The sequence below is a fragment of the Hyla sarda genome, chromosome 1 (genome assembly GCF_029499605.1).
Source record: "Hyla sarda isolate aHylSar1 chromosome 1, aHylSar1.hap1, whole genome shotgun sequence".
NCBI lineage: Eukaryota > Metazoa > Chordata > Amphibia > Anura > Hylidae > Hyla > Hyla sarda.
The window spans coordinates 29,871,994-29,893,553 of NC_079189.1; the positions used below are offsets into that span (position 1 = coordinate 29,871,994).

The window sequence follows — 21,560 nt, forward strand, 5'->3', positions numbered from 1 at the left end:
CAGATAATATTCCCTAACTACTCCTTACACCCCTCCTGCCCTTAAAACATTTTTTCCAAGCTTTAAAAAGCTCTGTATCATACCTTTCCCCTTGCTCACATTATCTGAGCTAGAGAAAGTGGGCGTTCCCCAGCAGACGTGATGTCACTGAGTCCTGCGAGAGCTTTGTCTTGCCACGCCCCGCACGCACTTCCCCAGTTTGGTCTCCTGCCAGGCTGGGAGTAGACCAAACTAACGCAGCAGGGAACAGAACAGGGCCACCTAGTGACCGTTGTTTTCAATCACATTAAAATCATAGAAAGGTTGAGAATTTTAACAGCAGGTAAATAGCAAAATGTCTTATAATTACATAAGGAACAATACATTACATGTTTAGTATGGTGACAAGTGCTCTTAAATGATGAATGTTCACTGACTCTCCAGAAGGTCTGAGTGTATTTTGTTATTTGTCGGTTCAGTTTAGCAGTGGATTACATAGGATGTTATGGTTTCTTATTGAGCTATGCCACAATAGTGGAGAGTTAGGGTTTGGTTCACTGCCATCAAAGAAAATCCCCCAGTTTGTAAGAATTCTCTAAAATCACCTGAAGATAAAAGAATGGAGGGGAAACTCCAGTCTCTGATGGTTTCTGGGAACTCATACAGTTTGATTTGGACATGGTCCCACACCGCAATGTGTCCAGTCCTGGTAGCTGATACCTTTCGACAATAAAAAAAATTAATCAGTGTTAGAATGTCCATTATGTACCTAATCTCCTTCTGTGGTGTGGGTCACCCGCCAAGGATCACAAAAGGCTCAGGTGTAGCATTTTCCTGATCAGTATCGATGCAGACTTTGTATCATATGGGGAAGTCAAGGACTTGTCCAGATGTAGGACGAGCACTACCCAACAGGCTTAGTAAGACAGGGCCAGTATGTCCATCAAAGTCAATCAGGTACTTAACTTTTTATATAGAACAATGTTGTGATATTCAAAGAGGAACAAGCACTTAAAAGGGGTACTCCTCCCCTAGAAATCTTATCCCCTATCCAAAGGATAGGGGATAAGATGTCAGATCGCCAGGGTCCCGCTGCAGGGGACCCCCGGGATCTACCATGCAGCACCCACCTTTAGCGGCTTCCGGAACCGATGGAGGTCCTCAGGCTGAGTCCATCTCGACCATGAGGACGGAGCATAGTGACGTCACGGCTCCGCCCCCGTGTGATGTCACGCTCCGCCCCCTCAATGCAAGTCTATTGGAGGGGTGAGACAGCTGTCATGCCCCCTCCCATAGGCTTGCACTGAGAGGGTGGAGTGTGACGTCACACGGGGGTGGAGCCGTGACGTCACTATGCCCGTCCCCATGATCGCCAGTAAACAGACCCGGAGCAAACACGCTCCGGGGACTGATTCTAACGGGGTGCGGCGTGGAAGATCACAGGGGTCCCCAGTGGCGGGACCCCCGCGATCAGGCATCTTATCATCTTATCCCCTATCCTTTGGATAGGGGATAAGATTTCTTAGCGCTGGAGTACCCCTTTAAGGACTGCAACAGTGAACACCATCTTGAAAGTATGCCCTTGATGCCATCTCCAGTAACCCTACCAGTCATGATTGGATAATATAGATGCAGATAGACTATAAATAAGAATCTTTTCAATGTATATCCTATAGAAAATGCTCCGCTACAGAATCTCTGTAGTCATTCAGTGACCACAGTGGGAACTGTGATGGCAACCATATAGGCCTTTCTCCTATGACTGAATAGAACTCAAGAAGTAAACAAAGATATTTATTATGATTAAAAATATATACTAAAATATTCTTTAACTTTTTACTAATTCATTTTTCACTGACCTATTGAATTCTGCCTGAATAAAGTCATTCAATGTTTAAAGTCAGTGGATAAAAACCTGTCCTCAAAGGGGTTATTCCAAGATCAGGTTCGACCAATGGGATCCAAACTGATCTCAATAATGGAGACCAGTTGTCCCCGAGTGGCAGTGTTCATGCTCAGCCACCACTCCATTCATTGTCTATGGTATTTCAAGATATTGCTGAGCTCTGTATTCAGCCGAAAGGGATCCGCGGATCCATAGATAGATGGGGCGGGTGGGTGTATGATGGATGAACATAACACAGTTGAGTGGATGAAGAAGTGATGGACAATTGGACAGTTCAATGGATTGATGAATGGACAAATGAATTAATGGCCTAATGGGTGGACAGAGGAATGTACAGTGTAGATGGATATGTCAATACTGTCAGGTCCCTGGGGTCTCACGCTGGAGCCGTCACCCGACAGGTCAGGAGAACAGTGTTCCAACGCTTTGCCTCTTAGCTCTCTGTGGTGCCTCAGAATGATGAAAGCTAACTTTAACTAAGCATCCTCCTGCCGATCAGGATGGATTAAAAACCTGAGTTAAAGGGGTATTACAGGAAAAAACTTTTTTTCTTTTTTAAATATATATCAACTGGCTCCAGAAAGTTAAACAGATTTATAAATTAAATAGAGAGGGACTCGGCACCACCTAGACTAGCACTAGGATAAAGCGATCTATTCGGATATAGCAGGCTATTCGGTCTGTCAGTGTCTTCCCTTGCAACAGCTGGAGGGACTTCAGTGGTGCTCAACGTATAAGACAAGTCCATACAAAATGCAAGCAATAGAAGAAGGTAGAAACGGAGCAACTCACCACACCGACACAGGTATTCTATGCAAGTGGTTCTTTATTCCAAAGCTTCAACCATGGAAGACAAGCAGGGGAGAGTGAGGACGGGACGCGGGGGTATCCACTCAGTGACGGGACTGTTTGGCGCCTGAGCGCTTCGTCAGACCGGGATAATGAGGTCACAGGAAGGGGAGTGCTTTAAAACAGGTAAATCCTGATGACGCTGCAGGTGAACTGCAGGTCATTGGTTCTTAACTTAGATACAAAAGTGTATAGTAAAACGTGTTATACAAACATTAAAAGCAACTTCCTATTATGCAAACTAACAGTATTATGTAGTTAGCTACTATAAGAGTGCACCATACTCCTGTTTTTCATTAAGTCCTAGGGGACCAGTGGCATCCGTCCGGATGATCCATCTGGCTTCACTTCTTAGGAGTTGTTAGTGTCTGTTCACACCTCTAGGGGCGTTTTCTACACGTTCTATTCCGGCAAATTTAATATCATCAGGGTTATTGTTATGGTGTGAGCGCATGTGGGTGATAAGACGGGGAGCCCCTAATCCAGTAGTTAATGATTTTAGGTGTTCCCTTACTCTATGATAGAGGGGTCGAATAGTCTTTCCCACGTAATATCGCCCACATGCGCAAACCAGGCAATAGACCACATAATTTGTCTTGCAGGTGAAAAATTGTTTCAACTTAATGTCATGCCCACCTAACTTGACTATGTTATCTTTTAAATTATTTTTACAATGTTTGCAGGAACCGCAAGCAAAATTGCCTACAGGGCGAGAATCGGTTAACCAATTAGTATTGGGTTTTTTAAGCCTTTTCTTTTTGTTATAAAATCTTGAAAAGCTGTGAAGAGAAAGATAGTAACCTGGAGACAGTAAAAAAAATGAGAATATTATAGTCAATCTCATGGACATGGTGTTAAGTGACGACCAGATACGAGTATTGAATAAAGGGTTACATTTTGGTTTGCAGGAACCATTTGAATATTTTGAATTTGAAGAAGACATGGCTAAAGCCATCCGCAGATTAGCTTTAAAAAAAAATTTTGCCATACAAAACAAAAGCGGTAAAAAACCAGACAACATTGTGAAAAAAGAGGGGGAAACCAAATGTACGATAGGCCCCATAGGGTTAAGAGTGGCCTCAGGGCATTCCATACAGAATGTAAATGTTATACATACTTTAATGTCATTATCGGAAGAAGAATTAGAGATGGAACACATTGACATGGGGAGGAAGACCTCTTTCGGGGAGGCAACCCCTCCCATTTCAATCCACCCGTCTTCCCGGGCAGCTCTGTGGATTTATTCCACAGAGCAGTATGTCAAGACGTTAAATCTCTGATCTACCCCCCTATAGTACATAATATCTCCAAGAAAGAGAAAGAAGCCCTAAGCAAGTTAGCCGAAAGAGAAGACATAGTTCTGTCCCGAGCTGACAAAGGGGGCTCCGTTGTCCTTTGGTACAAAAAGGATTATGATTCCGAAGATGAGCTTCTGCTCGGAAACATAACCGTTTATGAGAAGCTAAAAAGCGCACATTATTACATAAACACGTCAACCTTAATATTTTGACAGAAAAAAACAGCAGAAAAACTTCTACCAGAAACCCCATCAAAACCCAAATGGTATATCCTGCCAAAAACCCATAAAGCTGCAATACCTCCCCCTGGGCGACCCATAGTGGCCGGAATAGGGTCCCCCACTTCCTACCTGTCTGGCTATGTAGATTGGCTCCTATCCCCACTTCTTCCTCATATTCCATCCTATCTAAAAGATACTGGAGAACTCATTTCAGCCCTGGACACTTTCCATTGGCAAAATACCTACACCTTGGCTTCGATTGACGTAGAAAGCCTGTACACCCGCATTCCTCAGAGTGCGGGTGTGCAGGCTCTCCGTAAATTTCTTACTGCATCAGATAAATCCCTAGCCTTTATAGAGTTTGTCACGGAATCCACTTCATTCATTCTAAATAATAATTGTTTCCAACATGGCGAACAGTGGTTCAAACAAAGGCTTGAGACGGCCATGGATACGCCCATCTCTTGTTCCTTTGCGAATATCTATCTCGCTTTGTTGGAAGCTAAGTATGTATTTACCACCAGTAACCCCTTTGTAAAACACATTAAACTTTTCCTGCGTTACATTGACGATATTTTTGTGGTGTGGGATGGGACAGAGGCACAGTTTGATCATGTAAATGACATGAATATGACTTTTACGTACACTTTTGATAATAAGTCCCTTGAATTTCTGGATGTGCAAATAGACATTATTGACGATTGTATCGTCACGTCGGGATTTAGAAAATCCACATCCAGAAATTCAATACTACACTACGCCTCTTCCCATCCCACACACACAAAAAATGGGATCCCGAAAAGTCAGTTCATCAGACTGAAAATATTTAATAATAACCCTGATAAATATAAGATACAAGCGGACGCCCTACAGGACAGGCTGAAAAAGAGGGGATATCCAGATAAAGTACTTAAAGATGCTAGAAGGACCGTGGACCAAATCCCAAGACATTCTTTACTGAAATCACAAAAAAATTAAAATAACAATAATAGGTTTACTTTTACCTTCAAAAATACTAAAATGAATGAAATAATTAAGAAATCAATCCGAAAACATTGGTTTATGTTACAACAAGACGAAGACCTCAAGTCTCTGACAGAATTGAATCACATAGTAACACATAGAAGAAATGTAACTATTCAAGATTTTTATTACAAAAAGAAAAGGCTTAAAAAACCCAATACTAATTGGTTAACAGATTCTCACCCTTTAGGCAATTTTGCTTGCGGTTCCTGCAAACAATGTAAAAATTATTTAAAAGTTAGCATAGTCAAGTTAGGTGGGCATGACATTAAGTTGAAACAATTTTTCACCTGCAAGACAAATTATGTGGTCTATTGCCTGGTTTGCGCATGTGAGCGATATTACGTGGGAAAGACTATTCGACCCCTCTATCATAGAGTAAGGGAACACCTAAAATCATTAACTACTGGAGTAGGGGCTCCCCGTCTTATCGCCCACATGCGCTCACACTATAACAATAACCCTGATTATATAAAATTTGCCGGAATAGAACGTGTAGAAAACGCCCCTAGAGGTGTGAACAGACACCAACAACTCATAAGAAGTGAAGCCAGATGGATCATCCGGACGGATGCCACTGGTCCCCTAGGACTGTTTGTATAACATGTTTTACTATACACTTTTGTATCTAAGTTGAGAACCAATAACCTGCAGTTCAACTGCAGCGTCATCAGGATTTACCTGTTTTAAAGCACTTGTTACGCCGAGCGCTCCGGGTCCCTGCTCCTCCCCGGAGCGCTCACGGCGTCTCTCTCTCTGCAGCGCACCGGTCAGACCCGCTGACCGGGAGCGCTGCACTGACATTGCCGGCGGGAATGCGATTCGCATAGCGGGACGCGCCAGCGCGCGAATCGCATCCCAAGTCACTTACCCGTCCTGGTCCCCGGCTGTCATGTGCTGGCGCGCGCGGCTCCGCTCTCTAGGGCGCGCGCGCGCCAGCTCTCTGAGACTTAAAGGGCCAGTGCAACAATGATTGGTGCCTGGCCCAATTAGCCTAATTAGCTTCCACCTGCTCCCTGGCTATAATACCTCACTTCCCCTGCACATCCTTGCCGGATCTTGTTTCCTTGTGCCAGTGAAAGCGTTTAGTGTTGTCCAAAGCCTGTGTTTCCAGATCTCCTGCTATCCATATTGACTACGAACCTTGCCGCCTGCCCCGACCTTCTGCTACGTCTGACCTTGCCTCTGCCTAGTCCTTCTGTCCCACGCCTTCTCAGCAGTCAGCGAGGTTGAGCCGTTGCTAGTGGATACGACCTGGTTGCTACCGCCGTAGCATGACCATCCCGCTTTGCGGCGGGCTCTGGTGAACACCAGTAGCATCTTAGAACCGGTCCACCGGCACGGTCGACGCCAATCCCTCGCTGACACAGAGGATCCACAACCAGCTAGCCGAATCGTGACAGTAGATCCGGCCATGGATCCCGCTGAGGTGCCGCTGCCAAGTCTCGCTGACCTTACCACGGTGGTCGCTCAGCAATCGCAGCAAATTGCCCAACAAGGACAGCAGCTGTCGCAGTTGACCGCCACGTTACAGCAACTTCTGCCACTGCTACAGCAGCAACCATCTCCTCCACCAGCTCCTGCACCTCCTCCGCAGCGACTGGCCGCTCCCAGCCTCCGCTTGTCCCTGCCGGACAAATTTGATGGGGAATCTAGACTCTGCTGTGGATTTTTGTCTCAATGTTCCCTGCATATGGAGATGTTGTCGGACCTATTTCCTACAGAACGGTCTAAGGTGGCGTTCGTAGTGAGCCTTCTTTCTGGAAAGGCCTTGTCTTGGGCCACACCGCTCTGGGACCGCAATGATCCTGCCACAGCCACAGTCCAGTCCTTCTTCGCTGAAGTCCGTAGTGTCTTCGAGGAACCAGCCCGAGCTTCTTCTGCCGAGACTGCCCTGCTGATCCTGGTCCAGGGTAATTCTTCAGTAGGCGAGTACGCCATCCGATTTCGTACTCTCGCTTCCGAATTATCTTGGAATAACGAGGCTCTCTGCGCGACCTTTAAAAAAGGCCTATCCAGTAACATCAAGGATGTGCTGGCCGCACGAGAGATTCCTGCCAACCTGCAAGAACTTATCCATTTGGCCACCCGCATTGACATGCGTTTTTCTGAGAGACACCAGGAGCTCCGCCATGAAAAAGACCTAGATCTCTGGGCACCTCTCCCACAGTATCCTTTGCAATCTATGCCTGTGCCTCCCGCCGAGGAGGCTATGCAAGTGGATCGGTATCGCCTGACCCAGGAAGAGAGGACTCGCCGTAGGGAAGAAAATCTTTGTCTGTACTGTGCCAGTACCGAACACTTCTTGGTGGATTGCCCTATTCGCCCTCCACGTCTGGGAAACGCACGCACGCACCCAGCTCACGTGGGTGTGGCGTCTCTTGGTACGAAATCTGCTTCTCCACGTCTCACTGTGCCCGTGCGGATTTCTCCTTCTGCCAACTCCTCCTTCTCAGCCGTGGCCTGCTTGGACTCTGGTGCCTCTGGAAATTTTATTCTGGATTCTTTGGTGAATAAGTTCTGCATCCCGGTGACCCGTCTCGTCAAGCCGCTCTACATTTCCGCGGTCAACAGAGTTAAATTGGATTGCCACGTGCGTTACCGCACAAAACCCCTCTTAATGTGCATTGGACCCCATCACGAAAAGATTGAATTTTTCGTCCTTCCCAACTGCACCTCTGAAGTCCTCCTCGGTCTGCCATGGCTCCAGCATCATTCTCCCACCCTTGACTGGACCACCGGGGAGATCAAGAATTGGGGCTCTGCTTGCCACAAGAAATGCCTCTCCTCCCAGTCCCGTCAGGCAAGCCTCAGTGCCTCCTCCTACACCTGGTCTCCCCAAGGCCTATCAGGACTGTGCCGTGCCTCCTCATGGCCCCCGTCCTGGTGACACCCTGCCCCGTGCCAAGCTTCACCCTCTGCCCTCCCTCCCCATTCCCACTCCTGCTGTACTGCCTGCCTTTGAGGAAACCCTACAATCACTCCCGGTGTCCTCGTCCCATGTGAAGCAGTTGCCGGACAAAAAAAGGGGGAGACCTAAGGGGGGGGTACTGTTACGCCGAGCGCTCCAGGTCCCTGCTCCTCCCCGGAGCGCTCACGGCGTCTCTCTCTCTGCAGCGCCCTGGTCAGACCCGCTGACCGGGAGCGCTGCACTGACATTGCCGGCGGGGATGCGATTCGCATAGCGGGACGCGCCCGCTCCCGAATCACATCCCAAGTCACTTACCCGTCCCGGTCCCCGGATGTCATGTGCTGGCGCGCGCGGCTCTGCTCTATAGGGCGCGCGCGCGCCAGCTCTCTGAGACTTAAAGGGCCAGTGCACCAATGATTGGTGCCTGGCCCAATTAGCTTAATTGGCTTCCACCTGCTCCCTGGCTATATCTGATCACCTCCCCTGCACTCCCTTGCCGGATCTTGTTGCCTTGTGCCAGTGAAAGCGTTTAGTGTTGTCCAAGCCTGTGTTACCTGAACTCCTGCTATCCATATTGACTACGAACCTTGCCGCCTGCCCCGACCTTCTGCTACGTCTGACCTTGCCTCTGCCTAGTCCTTCTGTCCCACGCCTTCTCAGCAGTCAGCGAGGTTGAGCCGTTGCTAGTGGATACGACCTGGTTGCTACTGCCGCAGCAAGACCATCCCGCTTTGCGGCGGGCTCTGGTGAACACCAGTAGCCTCTTAGAACCGGTCCACCAGCACGGTCCACGCCAATCCCTCGCTGACACAGAGGATCCACAACCAGCTAGCCGAATCGTGACAGTACTCCCCTTCCTGTGACCTCACTATCCCGGTCCGACGAAGCGCTCAAGCGCCAAACAGTCCCGTCACCGAGTGGATACCCCCGCGTCCCGTCCTCACTCTCCCCTGCTTGTCTTCCATGGTTGAAGCTTTGGAATAAAGAACCACTTGCATAGAATACCTGGGTCGGTGTGGTGAGTTGCTCCGTTTCTACCTTCTTCTTTTAGTTAGATTTATAAATTACTTCTATTAAAAAATCTTAATCCTTTCAATATTTATCAGCTGCTGAAGTTGAGTTGTTCTTTTCTGTCTGGCAACAGTACTCTCTGCTGACATCTCTGCTTGTCTCGGGAACTGCACAGAGTAGAAGAGGTTTGCTATGGGGATTTGCTTCTACTCTGGACAGTTCACGAGACAAGTGTCATCAGAGAGCACTTAGACAGAAAAGAACAACTCAACTTCAGCAACTCATAACTACTGAAAGGATAAAGATTTTTTAATAGAAGTAATTTACAAATCTGTTTAACTTTCTGGAGCCAGTTGATGTATAAAAAAATGTTTTTTCCTGGAGAACCCCTTTAAGTTCTTCTCTGCGGCATCGCAAAGAGCTGAGGAGAACAGCCTTGCAATCCTGTTCACCTGACTTGTCAGGTCCAAGGGTCGGTGTGAAGCTCCAGGGACCTGACAGGCTCCCTTTAATGAAACGAAAGTCAAATGAAAGAGAATGGATGGATGGATGGATGGATGAATGAATGGATGTTGGTTTGTTGGTTGGATAGATGCATGGATGGATAATGAACAGATAAATGAATGGTTGGTTGTATAGAAGCATTTATGGATAGATGAAATGGATGAATGGATGTATGCATTGATCGGCAGATGAATGAATAGACAGAAGAGTTGACAGACGGATACATAGAAGGATAAATGGTAAGATGGTTGGTTGGTTGATTGGTTGGATGGATAGATGCATGAATAAATGGATGCTAGTCAGATTAATGGATGGTTGTTTGTGCAGATGCATGGTTAGATGGATAATGGAAAAATGAATGCATGGTTGGTTGTACAGATGCATGTATGGATAATGGTTGGTTGGACAGATGCATGTTTAGGTGGATGATGGACGGATCAATTGATGGTTGCATAGCCGCATATATGGATGTATGGCTGGACAGATTAAATGGGTACTCCGGTGGAAAACTTACTTACTTACTCCTACTCTGGACAGTTCTTAAGATGGACAGAGATGTCAGCAGAGAGCACTGTGCTCGTGATGTCAGCAGAGAACTCTGTGATCCAAAAAGAAATGAATTTCCTCTGTAGTATTCAACAGCTAATAAGTACTGGAAGGATTAAGATTTTTTTATAGAAGTAATTTACAAATCTGTTTAACTTTCTGGCACCAGTTGATTTAAAAAAAAAAAAAAAAGTTATCCCCTGGAATACCCCTTTAACCTCTTAAGGACCCATGACGTACCGGTACATCATGAGTCCGCACCCGATCTATAACCCGGGGCCACGGCGGGTCGGGCCCAGCCTCTAACAGCGGCCGGGACCCGTGGCTAATAGCGCGCAGCACTGATCGCGGTGCCGCGTGCTATTAATGGAGTACTCCGGCGCGCACTTTTTTCCTTTTATCCCGTCCGGGCTGCAAAATAAAAGAAAACACACTTTCTCTTACCTGCCAACGAGCCCCCGGAGCTCCGGTACACTCCGGTACAGGTGTTCGGTCCCCGGGCTGTATTCTTCTTACTTCCTGTTAGCCCGACACATCACACGGAGCATCAGCCTATCAACGGCCGAGGCAGGACATCGCTGCGGCCCGGGGACCGAACACCTGTACCAGAGTGTACCGGAGCTACAGGGGCTCGTTGGCAGGTAAGAGAAAGTGTGTTTTCTTTTATTTTGCAGCGCGGACGGGATAAAAGGAAAAAAGTGCGCGCCGGAGTACTCCTTTAACCCTTTAGACGCGGCGTTCAAAGTTGAACACCGCGTCTAAAGTGAAAGTAAAACCATGCCGGTTAGCTCAGGGAGCTGTTCGGGATCGCTGCAGCGAAATGGCGGCTTCCCGAACAGCTTACATGACAGCCAGAGGGTCCCTACCTGCCTCCATGCTGTCCGATCGCCGAATGACTGCTCAGTGCCTGAGATCCAGGCATGAGCAGTCAAGCGGCAGAATCATCGATCAGTGGTTTCTTATGAGTTTCCTATAAGTAGGGTATCATTTTAATCGTATGGACCTACAGAACAAAGAGAAGGTGTCATTTTTACCGAAAAATGTACTGTGTAGAAACGGAACCCCCAAAAGTTACAAAATGGCATTTTTTTTTTCAATTTAGTCTCACAATGATTTTTTTTTCTGTTTCGCCGTAGATTTTTGGGTAAAATGACTGACGTCATTACAAAGTAGAATTGGTGGTGCAAAAAATAAGCCATTATATGGATTTTTAGGTGCAAAATTGAAAGAGTTATGGTTTTTTAAAGGTAAGGAGGAAAAAACGAAAATGCAAAAACGGAAAACCCCCGGGTCCTTAAGGGGTTAAGGATAGATTGACAGACAGACTAAATAAATAGACTAGATGAATAGATTTAAAGAAATAGATAGGAGAGATAGATAGATACAGTAGAGATAGATAGATAGATAGATAGATATGAGATAGATAGATACAGTAGAGATAGATAGATAGATAGATAGATAGATAGATAGATAGATAGATACTGTAGATAGATAGATATGAAATAGATTGTGTATGGATGAATAAACAGATACATGGATAGATGGATGAATATATGGGTGAATTTATGGATGGATGGATATATGGATTAATGAATGAGTGGTTCAATGTTTGGGGCAATGGATAGGGGCAATAATGAATAGATTCAGGGATGGATGATGATTTTTGACCCATTAACATTCTTTTTTTTTTCCTTCTAGGGTAAAAAATGGGTTATGCAGAAGATAAGTTCATGGAATATCTGCGGAGGAATCTGATTCTTATAGAGTCCATAAAGGTTGATGAGCTCCTAATTCCCCTGTCAAATTGCCTCTCGGCGGCTACCGTGGTAAGAGCCAGTAGACTAACCAACAACTGGATCATTTCTGATGCCTGTGATCATTCGGTTGTACTGATCATGTCTTATACCGTACAGCACTATATGGTACTAATAACTTCTCTTCAGTGCCTCCTTCATGTTGTGGAGTCAGTAAGTGACACCAAATCCACGCCCCTTTGGTGGAGGAGCTGCAAAATTGTAAGCAAAATGAGGCTTGTTAAAAATGTGCAGCTTTTTTACGCTAGAAAAGTAACATACAGATCTTGATAAATTTCCCCCAAATAGGTCACAAGACAATGGGATAAATTGTGCAGAACTGAAACTGAAACTGAAAGTGCAAGCTTGTAAAAATGTGCAAAAAATTTGGAAATTATAAATTCCCACCATTACTTTTCTGAAACGGGACAGTGAGTGAGACAGGAATTAGGAGCTAAATCACCAGAATTCACTTATAACAAATGTCATTCAGTGAATGTTATTCATCTTATTCCCATGATAACACTTCCTGTCCTAGTCAGGGGGGTAAAAGAAAAAAACAATTGCTTGTTATTTGACCCAGAGTCCTTATGACAACACTAAGCTACCAGAGTGAAGGAGCAGGAAGAATTGTCATGGGGGTAAGAAAATAGCACAAATATTATAATTGGTCTATGTAAATGGAGGTGACCTGTGTATTTTACAGGAGAAGCTGAACGCTTACGTGAGAAACCAAGGCAACAGAAAATCGGTGCTGGATTTCTATCTAGATCTGAGTAGAAGTGACAATTGGGTGAAACATTTTATAGTGGCCCTCAGACACTGCGAACATAATGAACTGGCTAATGAATTTCAGAGGATATATTCGTCTTATCAGCGTCCAAACTGTAAGTTAAACCCTGTATAATTATGTATAATTATGTGGACCATGTTTACACAGCGAGTGGTCAAACCCCCCAGTTCATACAATGTGGCGTTCAATGACGTGGCGGGTCAGCATGCGCACTCAGCGGCTCAATTCTTTCTTTATATAACCTTGCTTTCCTTGTATAAAGCTTGTTACGCCGAGTGCTCCGGGTCCCTGCTCCTTCCCGGAGCGCTCGCGGCGTTCTTCTGTGTGCAGCGCCCCGGTCAGACCCGCTGACCGGGAGCGCTGCACTGTTATCGCCGGCGGGGATGCGATCCGCGTAGCGGGACACGCCCGCCCGCGGGTCGCATCCCAATCATCTCACCTGTCCCGTTCCCCTGCTGTCATGTCCCTAGAGAGCGGGGCCGCGCGCGCCGGCTCTCTGAAATTTAAAGGGCCAGTGCACCACTAATTGGTGTCTGGTCCAATCAGTGGTAATCACTCCCAAACATATATAAACCCACTTCCCCTTCCTGTCCTTGCCGGATCTTGTTGCCTTGTGCCCTGTGAAAGCGTTATTGTGTGTTCCCAAGCCTGTGTACCCAGACCGTCTGCTGTTACCCCTGACTACGAACCTTGCTGCCTGCCCTGACCTTCTGCTGCGTCTGACCTCGCCTCCGTCTAGTCCTTCTGTACCGCGCCTGTCTCAGCTGTCAGTGAGCTTGAGTCGCTATCGGGTGGAACGACCTGGGGGTTACCTGCCGCTGCAAGTCCATCCCGCTTTGCGGTTGGCTCTGGTGAAAACCAGTAACCTCTTAGACTCCGTTCCCCTGGCACAGCCCACGCCCATCACCCCACTGACACAGAGGATCCACCTCCAGTGTCCTCTCTGCATACCAGTCCGGATCCTGACAAAGCTGTTCTTATTGGAGCCATTTCTCTAGTGCCATCTATTGCAGGTAGCTTCCCTATAAGTCAATGTTTGACCCAGGAGCCTTGGCCCATGACTGGGGATTGTAGCCAAGCCAGAATTTCCTCTAAAATGAAGAGACATCCATCTGTAGACATTTGTTTTGGGATTTCTCTCTCCATACCCTGCAAGTACCAAAATATCTGTCTACAGATGGGTGTCTTTTTATTTAGGAAAAAATGGCTTGCCTAAAATCCCTAGTCATCAGTCAGGTCCCTTGGGTCAGACATTAAAGGGGTACTCTGCTGCTCAGTGTTTATAACAAACTGTTCCGAACGCTGGAGGCAGCGCCGAGAGCTCGTTATGTCATAGCCCCGCCCCTCATGGTGTCACGCCCCATCTCCTCAATGCAAGTCTATGGGAGGGGCATGACGGCATCACGAATACAATGGGTTATTGCCATCTGCCCCTAGGATAACAACATCTTCCCTCTTCACACCCCACTACCACACATGTGTTCTTGAAACTTTATTGACCCAATAGCTAAATGTGTATATGTTCATGGTCTGTTTGCAGCTACACAGTCTTCTCCTAGATCCCTACCTCCATCAGCGAACAATTACAACCAGAAAACACCTAAGGAAAATCCACAATGTAGCTCCAGCCTCCCTGGACACATGCCCCCAACAACCCAAGACACACAGCCAAGTCCTCCAGCTTCTCAAAGAGTCAACCAGGTCCAACCGGAGCAGGAGATGTTCCAACATTCACCATCCCACCCGAACCATGAGTTTAGAAGCCTTCCTCCATTACCACCCTGCTCACCTGATCCACCTCCAACCCAGCTTCCGAACAATCTCTCGGCACCAATTTGCTCAGACATAAGTACATCAGAAGATGATTCAGTCAGGAATCCAGTCCCAGAAACAGCTCCATACTCGACCACACCCTCTAAGAATGATGTTGAGGTAGGTTCTTCGAAATATTGTGTTCGAAAGAGCAAATGACAGTAAACTTGTGGTTCTTGTTGCATACAGAGATGCAGGTATAGGTGGTGCAAAGATGTCAGTCACAAAGGCCTGATACCAGAGAAGAACCCTTAGACTTCTTTGCCGCAATAGTGAACAGTACTGCTATCAATAACACATGATTGATGAGGAGAGAGGGCTGCTAAAGATTTTGCATTAAAGGGGTACTCCGGTGGAAAACTTTTATTTTGTTAAACAGATTTGTAAAGTACTTATATTAAAAAAAAAAAAAACGTACTCCTTTCAGTACTTATTAGCTGCTGAATACTACAGAGGAAATTATTTTCTTTTTGGAAAACAGAGCTCTCTGCTGACATCATGAGCACAGCGCTCTCTGCTGACATCTCTGTCCATTTTAGGAACTGTACAGAGTAGGAGAAAATCCCCATAACAAACCTATGCTGCTCTGGACAATTCCTTAAATGGACAGAAATGTCAACAGAGAGCACTGTGTTCCAAAAAGATAAGAATTTCCTCTGTAGTATTAAGCAGCTAATAAGTACTGGAAGGATTAAGATTTTTTAACAATTAATTTAGATAGTAATTTACAAATCTGATTAACTTCATGGCACCAGTTGATAAAAAAAAAAAAAAGTTTTCCACCGGAGTACCCCTTTAAGCATATAAGTTCCATGCCTGTCTGTACCTGCATAGACTAGAAACTGAATTGTCGACTGTGGGTAACAGTGTTTCCTAATGGTCTTGGTAGTTTATCAACAAGCTTGAAAGAGCGAGAGGAGTCCGTCAGACCGTCTTCTGAGAATGTATCTCTAGCAAAGGTTAGTCTACTAAAAAGAGTACATGTCATTTAAGAGTACCTGTCACCAAACTATACTTATGATATATTGTTCCTTATGTAATTATAAAACACTTTGCTATTTACTATTGAAATTCTCAGCCTTTATATGTTTTTAATGTGATTGAAAAAACGGCCACTAGGTGGCTCTGTTCTGTTCCCTGCACAAGTCACACAGTTAGTTTGGTCTCCTTCCGGCCTGGCAGGAGACCAACTCAGGAAGTGCATATGGGACATGGCGAGACACAGCTCTCACAGGCTTCAGTGACATCACGCCTGCTGGGGAACGCCCACTTTCTCCTGCCGGGAGCTCACACAATTTGAGCAAGGGGAAAAATATGATAAAGAGCTTTTTAAAGGTAGGAAACATTTTTTAAGGTCAGGAGGGGTGTTAGGAGTATTTAGGGAATATAATCTGAGTTAGTTTAGAAAATATGGCTTGATGACAGGTACTCTTTAAGGGGGTACTCACTGCTTGGAACAAACTGTTTAGAACGCTGGAGCCGCCGCTGGGAGCTTTTGATGTCATAGCCCCGCTGCCTCATGATGTCATGCCCCGCCCCCTCAATGCAAGTCTATGGGAGGGGGCGTGGCAGCTGTCATGCCCCCTCCCATAGACTTGCATTGAGGGGGCGGGGCTATGACGTCACGAGCTCCCAGCGCCGGCTCCAGCGCTCGAAACAGTTTGTTCCAAACGCTGAGCAGCAGAGTACCCCTTTAAGGAATAAACCCAAGCTACAAAGCAGTAATACCAATTTTGATTTATCCAAAAAGGTTCCAGAGACTCGCCCTTCTCCTTCTTATAGTCCTTCCACAAGCAGTGATCGAGGGGCTGACAATTGGAAAAGTCTATCTTTGCATGACAAGGTGAGAAAGGAGAATGACACATTTCTATGCTGGGTGATTCCTTATTGCTGGGTTAGTGGATCATCATCTTTCTAAACCAAGATTACCCTCACCATTAGGGGCCCAGAAGATGCTAATGTATTGTCCCAGTACAGCTGTTTCAGTTGTTGGTGTCTGAGTATGTAAAGGTTTGCTGGAGAATCTTGCTAATGTATTTCCTTGCATTGCACTTAGTTTCATGCGTACACTGAGGTCTTACAAATGGCTAATGGTTAATATATTTTACATAGCTGCATCTAATGTACATCTTAATGGTGATTTGGTCACATGTCATTGCCTAACCAATAACTGCAGGAGAAAGGCCCTAGTCCAGTCATCCGCTCCTAGGGAAATGGGAGGACCAAAATCTGTCAGAACCAGTTGAGGCCTAGTCTTTACATGTCCCTTAGTTCTGCCTTCACTGAGGAGACAAAGTAAGGCCTAGTCCGTAGTGAGGAGCTTTGTTCCTGAATCCGTCTAAACTACGGGACTTTAGCGGGAGAAAAATCATATTGCAAGCAACTCACACCTGAGGGAAACCTAGAGAACCCCATCCAAAGTCAGTGGGGCCTGGCAATGTTTGACCCCGACCCGCTCAGGGTTATTTCAGCACAAAAAACAAACAAAAACAAGTGGACATCGAATGGAATGGAACAACTTAGCCCAAAGTGGTCTGGTTTGCTAATGCATACTTTCCAACTTAGACGGACTGTAAAGGAGGGATATATATATATATATATATATATATATATATATATATATATCTCAATAGTGGACATTCACATTCAGTAGTGGTTATGTCCCCTAGCCACTCCCTCCTGTTAATTAGCAGGCATAGATGTAGAGTCCCTTAGGGTGGCTGCAGTCAGGAGCCTGAGCATTGCCCTCCGGCAGGCAGGCAGTGGCTGCAGTCATGCTGTCAAGGCTCTCATCCTGGAGGAGTACTGGCCAAGGACATCTCTTAACGCAAGTTGGGGGAGAAGTAACAGTGGGAGAGATTTGTGGCCAAGGACGGGACAAGCAATGTGGCGCACAAAACATTCCAGAGGAGGCACGCTTCCTCCTGGATTTGTTCAACACTATGGGTGACCTGAGCTATCAGTGGCTCGGGACGATTTCACATACCCCTTCCCCTGACCTGGGTGCCCAAAGGCAGCTGCCTAAGCTGCCTTATGGTAGCGCCGGTGATTTAAGGTTTTGGGAAATTAGAAGAACGTGAGACCGCAGGACATCCAGTGCAGCCGTGTCACTTCCCCTCTATAGCCAGCAGTGTTTATTTGCTACTGTTTGCACACCTCCCCCCTGCCTCCCAAAAGGCCTCGTCACTTCCCAACAATGTGCTCAAAGCAGAGTTCTTGGGTTAGGGTTAGGGCACCAGTATTTCAGCATTTGCTGGGACCAAGGCTCATCACACTGTGCCCGTGTTTCAGAATTTACTGGGACAAACGCTAAAGGAAAGTGACATGGAGAGGCATGGAGGAGGTGGGCCACAGCCCAGCAAATGAGCACATAGCCGGCTGAGGAGGGGAAGTGATGGGGCCACACTGGGCATACTGTGGTCCCACATTCTTCTGGAGTCCCGTACAACCAACTCTAGATCACTGGCCCTGGCTTAAAGTTTACCTTAGTGTTTTGCTGCACAGCATTACAGTTTTCTACATTGTACTGTTTGTGTGGTGAAAATACTACATATACTACAAACAGGAGTCCCTGCACTGGCCGCTTTCTCATGACCTAAACTGACAGCTGTCACTGTCTTCATTTGCTGTGCTATTCCACTGTTATAAGCCGTTCCTGTTATGGGGAGAAATTACTTTATATCACTCATATATGCTTCTGAAATAATACTGCAGCCTTACAAATTATTATTTGAATGTTAAAGGGGTACTCCGGTGCTTAGACATCTTATCCCCTATCCAAAGGATAGGGGATAAGATGCCTGATCGCTGGAGTCCCGCTGCTGGGGACCCCCAGGATCATGCACGCGGCACCCCGTTTGTAATCAGTCCCCGGAGCGTGTTCGCTCCGGGTCTGATTACCGGCGACTACAGGGCGGGCGGCGTGTGACATCACGCATCCACCACCGTGTGACGTCACGCTCTGCCCCTCAATGCAAGTCTATGGGAGGGGCGTGATAGCTGTCACGCCCCCTCCCATAGACTTGCATTGAGGGGCGGAGCGTGACATCAAACGGGGCGGAGACGTGACCTCACACGACGCCCGCCCTCTAGTCGCTGGTAATCAGACCCGGAGCGAACACGCTCCGGGGACTGATTACAAACGGGGTGCAAGATCACGGGGGTCCCCAGCAGTGGGACTCCCACGATCAGGCATCTTATTCCCTATCCTTTGGATAGGGGATAAGATGTCTAAGCACCGGAGTACCCCTTTAAAGCAGGATTACCTCAGTTCATATGGTTTATTATGCAGGGTCTCCCACTAATTAGACTTGGCCTAAGGAATGTTTTACATGGTCGTGTAACAATCTCAATAGACACCATGAAATAAATATGACGTTTCTCCTGCAGGAGTCTTACTTCCCCAGGTAGAGACAGACTTTAAGAGGTCACCCCCTCCCCCCACCCATGTCCCCTGGATGAAACTGAGCAAAGCTGCTGAGCGCTGTAGTGGCATAAATGTATGGGGTGTCTTCTGGGATCTCATAGATTTATGGGAGTCTGGTCTAGGATCCAATTATTTTCCTTTTTTATTCTGATAAATTTAGGAGTGTCTTCTGGGATCTCATAGATTTAGGGGGTCTGTCTGCTCTAGGCTCTAATAAACTGAGGGCGGGGGTCTGGAGTCTGGTAAATTTAGGGGGTCTGGTATAGGATATGATAAATTTAGAGGGTTTGTTTAATTTAGGGAACTGGTCTGGGCTATGACTATTTAACCTTAAAGGAGAACTACGGGATTGAAAAATGTATCCCCTATCCTAATGATAGGGAATAAGTTTCAGATCGCGGGGGGTCCGACTGCTGGGGGCCCCCGCGATCTCCTGTACGGGGCCCCGGCTCTCTGGTTAGAGAGGGCGTGTTGACCACCGCACGAAGCAGCGGCCGACACGCCCCCTCCATACACCGCTATGGGAGAGCCGGAAATTGCCATAGGCAGCGCTTCGGCTCTCCCATAGCAGTAAATGGAGGGGGCGTGTCGGCCGTCGCCTCGTGCGGTGGTCGACATGCGCTCTCTATGCAGAGAGCCGCGGCCCCGTACGGGAGATCGTGGGGGGCCCCAGTGGTCGGACCCCCCGTGATCTGAAACTTATCCCCTATCCTTAGGATAGGGGATAACATTTTCAATCCTTAGTTCTCCTTTAAGGACGTAGGGCGTTACCTGTAACCCGGTCCCGGTGTTTAAAACGTTGTGACCCCACATCACACCAGGTCGGTCCCGGCTGCTATTCATAGACGGGACCCTGGGCTAACAGCGCGCGCCACCAATCGTTGTGCTGCGCGCTATTAACCCTTCAGACGTGGCAATCAAAGTTGACCGCCGCGTCTGAAAGTGAAAGTAAACGCTTCCCGGCAGCTCAGTCAGGCTGATCGGGACATTGTGATAAAATCGCGATGTCCCGATCAGCTAGGATGCGAGCGGAGGTCTCCTTACCTGTCTCCGCTGCTTCTGATCTGGGTTTGATTGCTCCAAGCCTGAGCTACAGGCTTCAGCAATCGAGCCCCTATCTCGCTGATTCATGCAAAGCTATGGCTTTGCAGGGATCAGCATAAGAGATCAGTGTGCGCAGTGTTATAGGTCCCTATGGGAGCTATAGCACTGCAAAAAAAAAAAGTTAACCCCTTCCCTAATAAAAGTTTGAATCCTTTTCCCATTAAAAAAAAAATGTGTAAATAAAAATAAACATATGTGGTATCGCCGTGTGCGGAAATGTCCGAACTATAAAAATATAATGTTAATTAAATCTACGGTCAGTGGCGTACGCGCAAAAAAATTCCAAAGTCCAAAATTGTGTATTTTTGGTCACTTTTTATATCATGAAAAAATGAATAAAAAGCGATCAAAAAGTCCGATCAATACAAAAATGGTACCAAAAAAAACACCTCAGAACATGTCGCAAAAAATGAGTCCTCATACCGGCCCGTACGCAGAAAAATAAAAAAGTTATGGGGGTTAGAAGATGAGAATTTTTAACATATAAATTTTCCTGAATGTAGTTATGATTTTTTTCCAAAGTACGACAATATCCAACCTATATATATATATGTAGGGTATCATTTTAACCCTAAAGAATAAAGAGAAGGTGTTATTTTTACCGAAAAATGCACTGTGTAAAAAACGGAAGCCCCCAAAAGTAACAAAATTAACAATGAATGTTTTTTCCGTTTTGCCGTGGATTTTTTGGTAAAATGACTAATGTCACTGCATAGTAGAATTGGTGGCACAAAAAATCAGCCATCATATGGAATTTTATGTGCAAAATTGAAAGCATTATGATTTTTAGAAGGTGATGAGGAAAAAATGAAAATGCAAAAATGGAAAAACCCTGCGTCCTTAAGGGGTTAAAGGTCGGGTATTGGGTCTGAAATAATTTTGGAGTCTAGTCTAAATGCGAATTAATTCAGGGGAGTCTGGTCTTGGGTCTGATGGGGTAAGGATTCTTGCCTGGGGTAAAAAACGTAACTGACCAGTGACTGTAAGGTTGCATACCCACGGCTGTCTGTCCCCGTTTATTTTTCCCGTTTAGGTTCCGTTGTTGCTGTAAATGGATTACAAACAGTTGTAAAATAACCCCATTGATGTCAGTGGGATTTTTTTACAATCCTTTCACATCTGTTTGCACCCGTCTGCGCTCATTTCCGTTTTTTTTTACAAGAGAAAAGACGGTGCATGCATTATTTTTTTCTCCCGTCCAATAAACAGAAGAAAACGGATACAGTACATTTAACATTGAAGTCCATGGAAAACAGATGAGCCTTTAATGTCCGTTTGCATCCGTTTTTTCAATCCGTTTTTTGATCCATTTTTACTTCTGAGCATGCTCAGGAAAAAAAATGTTTTTGGTTTATTAACTGAACAATAAGGGATCCAAACAGAC

General features: G+C 46.2%; 1 protein-coding gene across 5 annotated transcripts in view; it reads left to right on the forward strand.

Moving 5' to 3' along the window:
• Positions 1-21,560, forward strand: part of MAVS (mitochondrial antiviral signaling protein) — a 58,658-nt gene that overhangs the window by 14,675 nt on the left and 22,423 nt on the right. For 3 of the 5 annotated variants that reach the window (XM_056553515.1, XM_056553569.1, XM_056553521.1), the window contains exons 2-5: positions 11,947-12,074; positions 12,748-12,928; positions 14,375-14,766; positions 16,397-16,489. In XM_056553515.1, the coding sequence (XP_056409490.1) occupies positions 11,955-12,074; positions 12,748-12,928; positions 14,375-14,766; positions 16,397-16,489 (786 nt within the window). In that variant the 5' untranslated portion in view covers positions 11,947-11,954. Of the gene's footprint in view, positions 1-1,741; positions 1,760-11,946; positions 12,075-12,747; positions 12,929-14,374; positions 14,767-16,396; positions 16,490-21,560 lie in introns of those variants that run through there. The other 2 variants (XM_056553555.1, XM_056553565.1) reach the window with 2 other exon arrangements.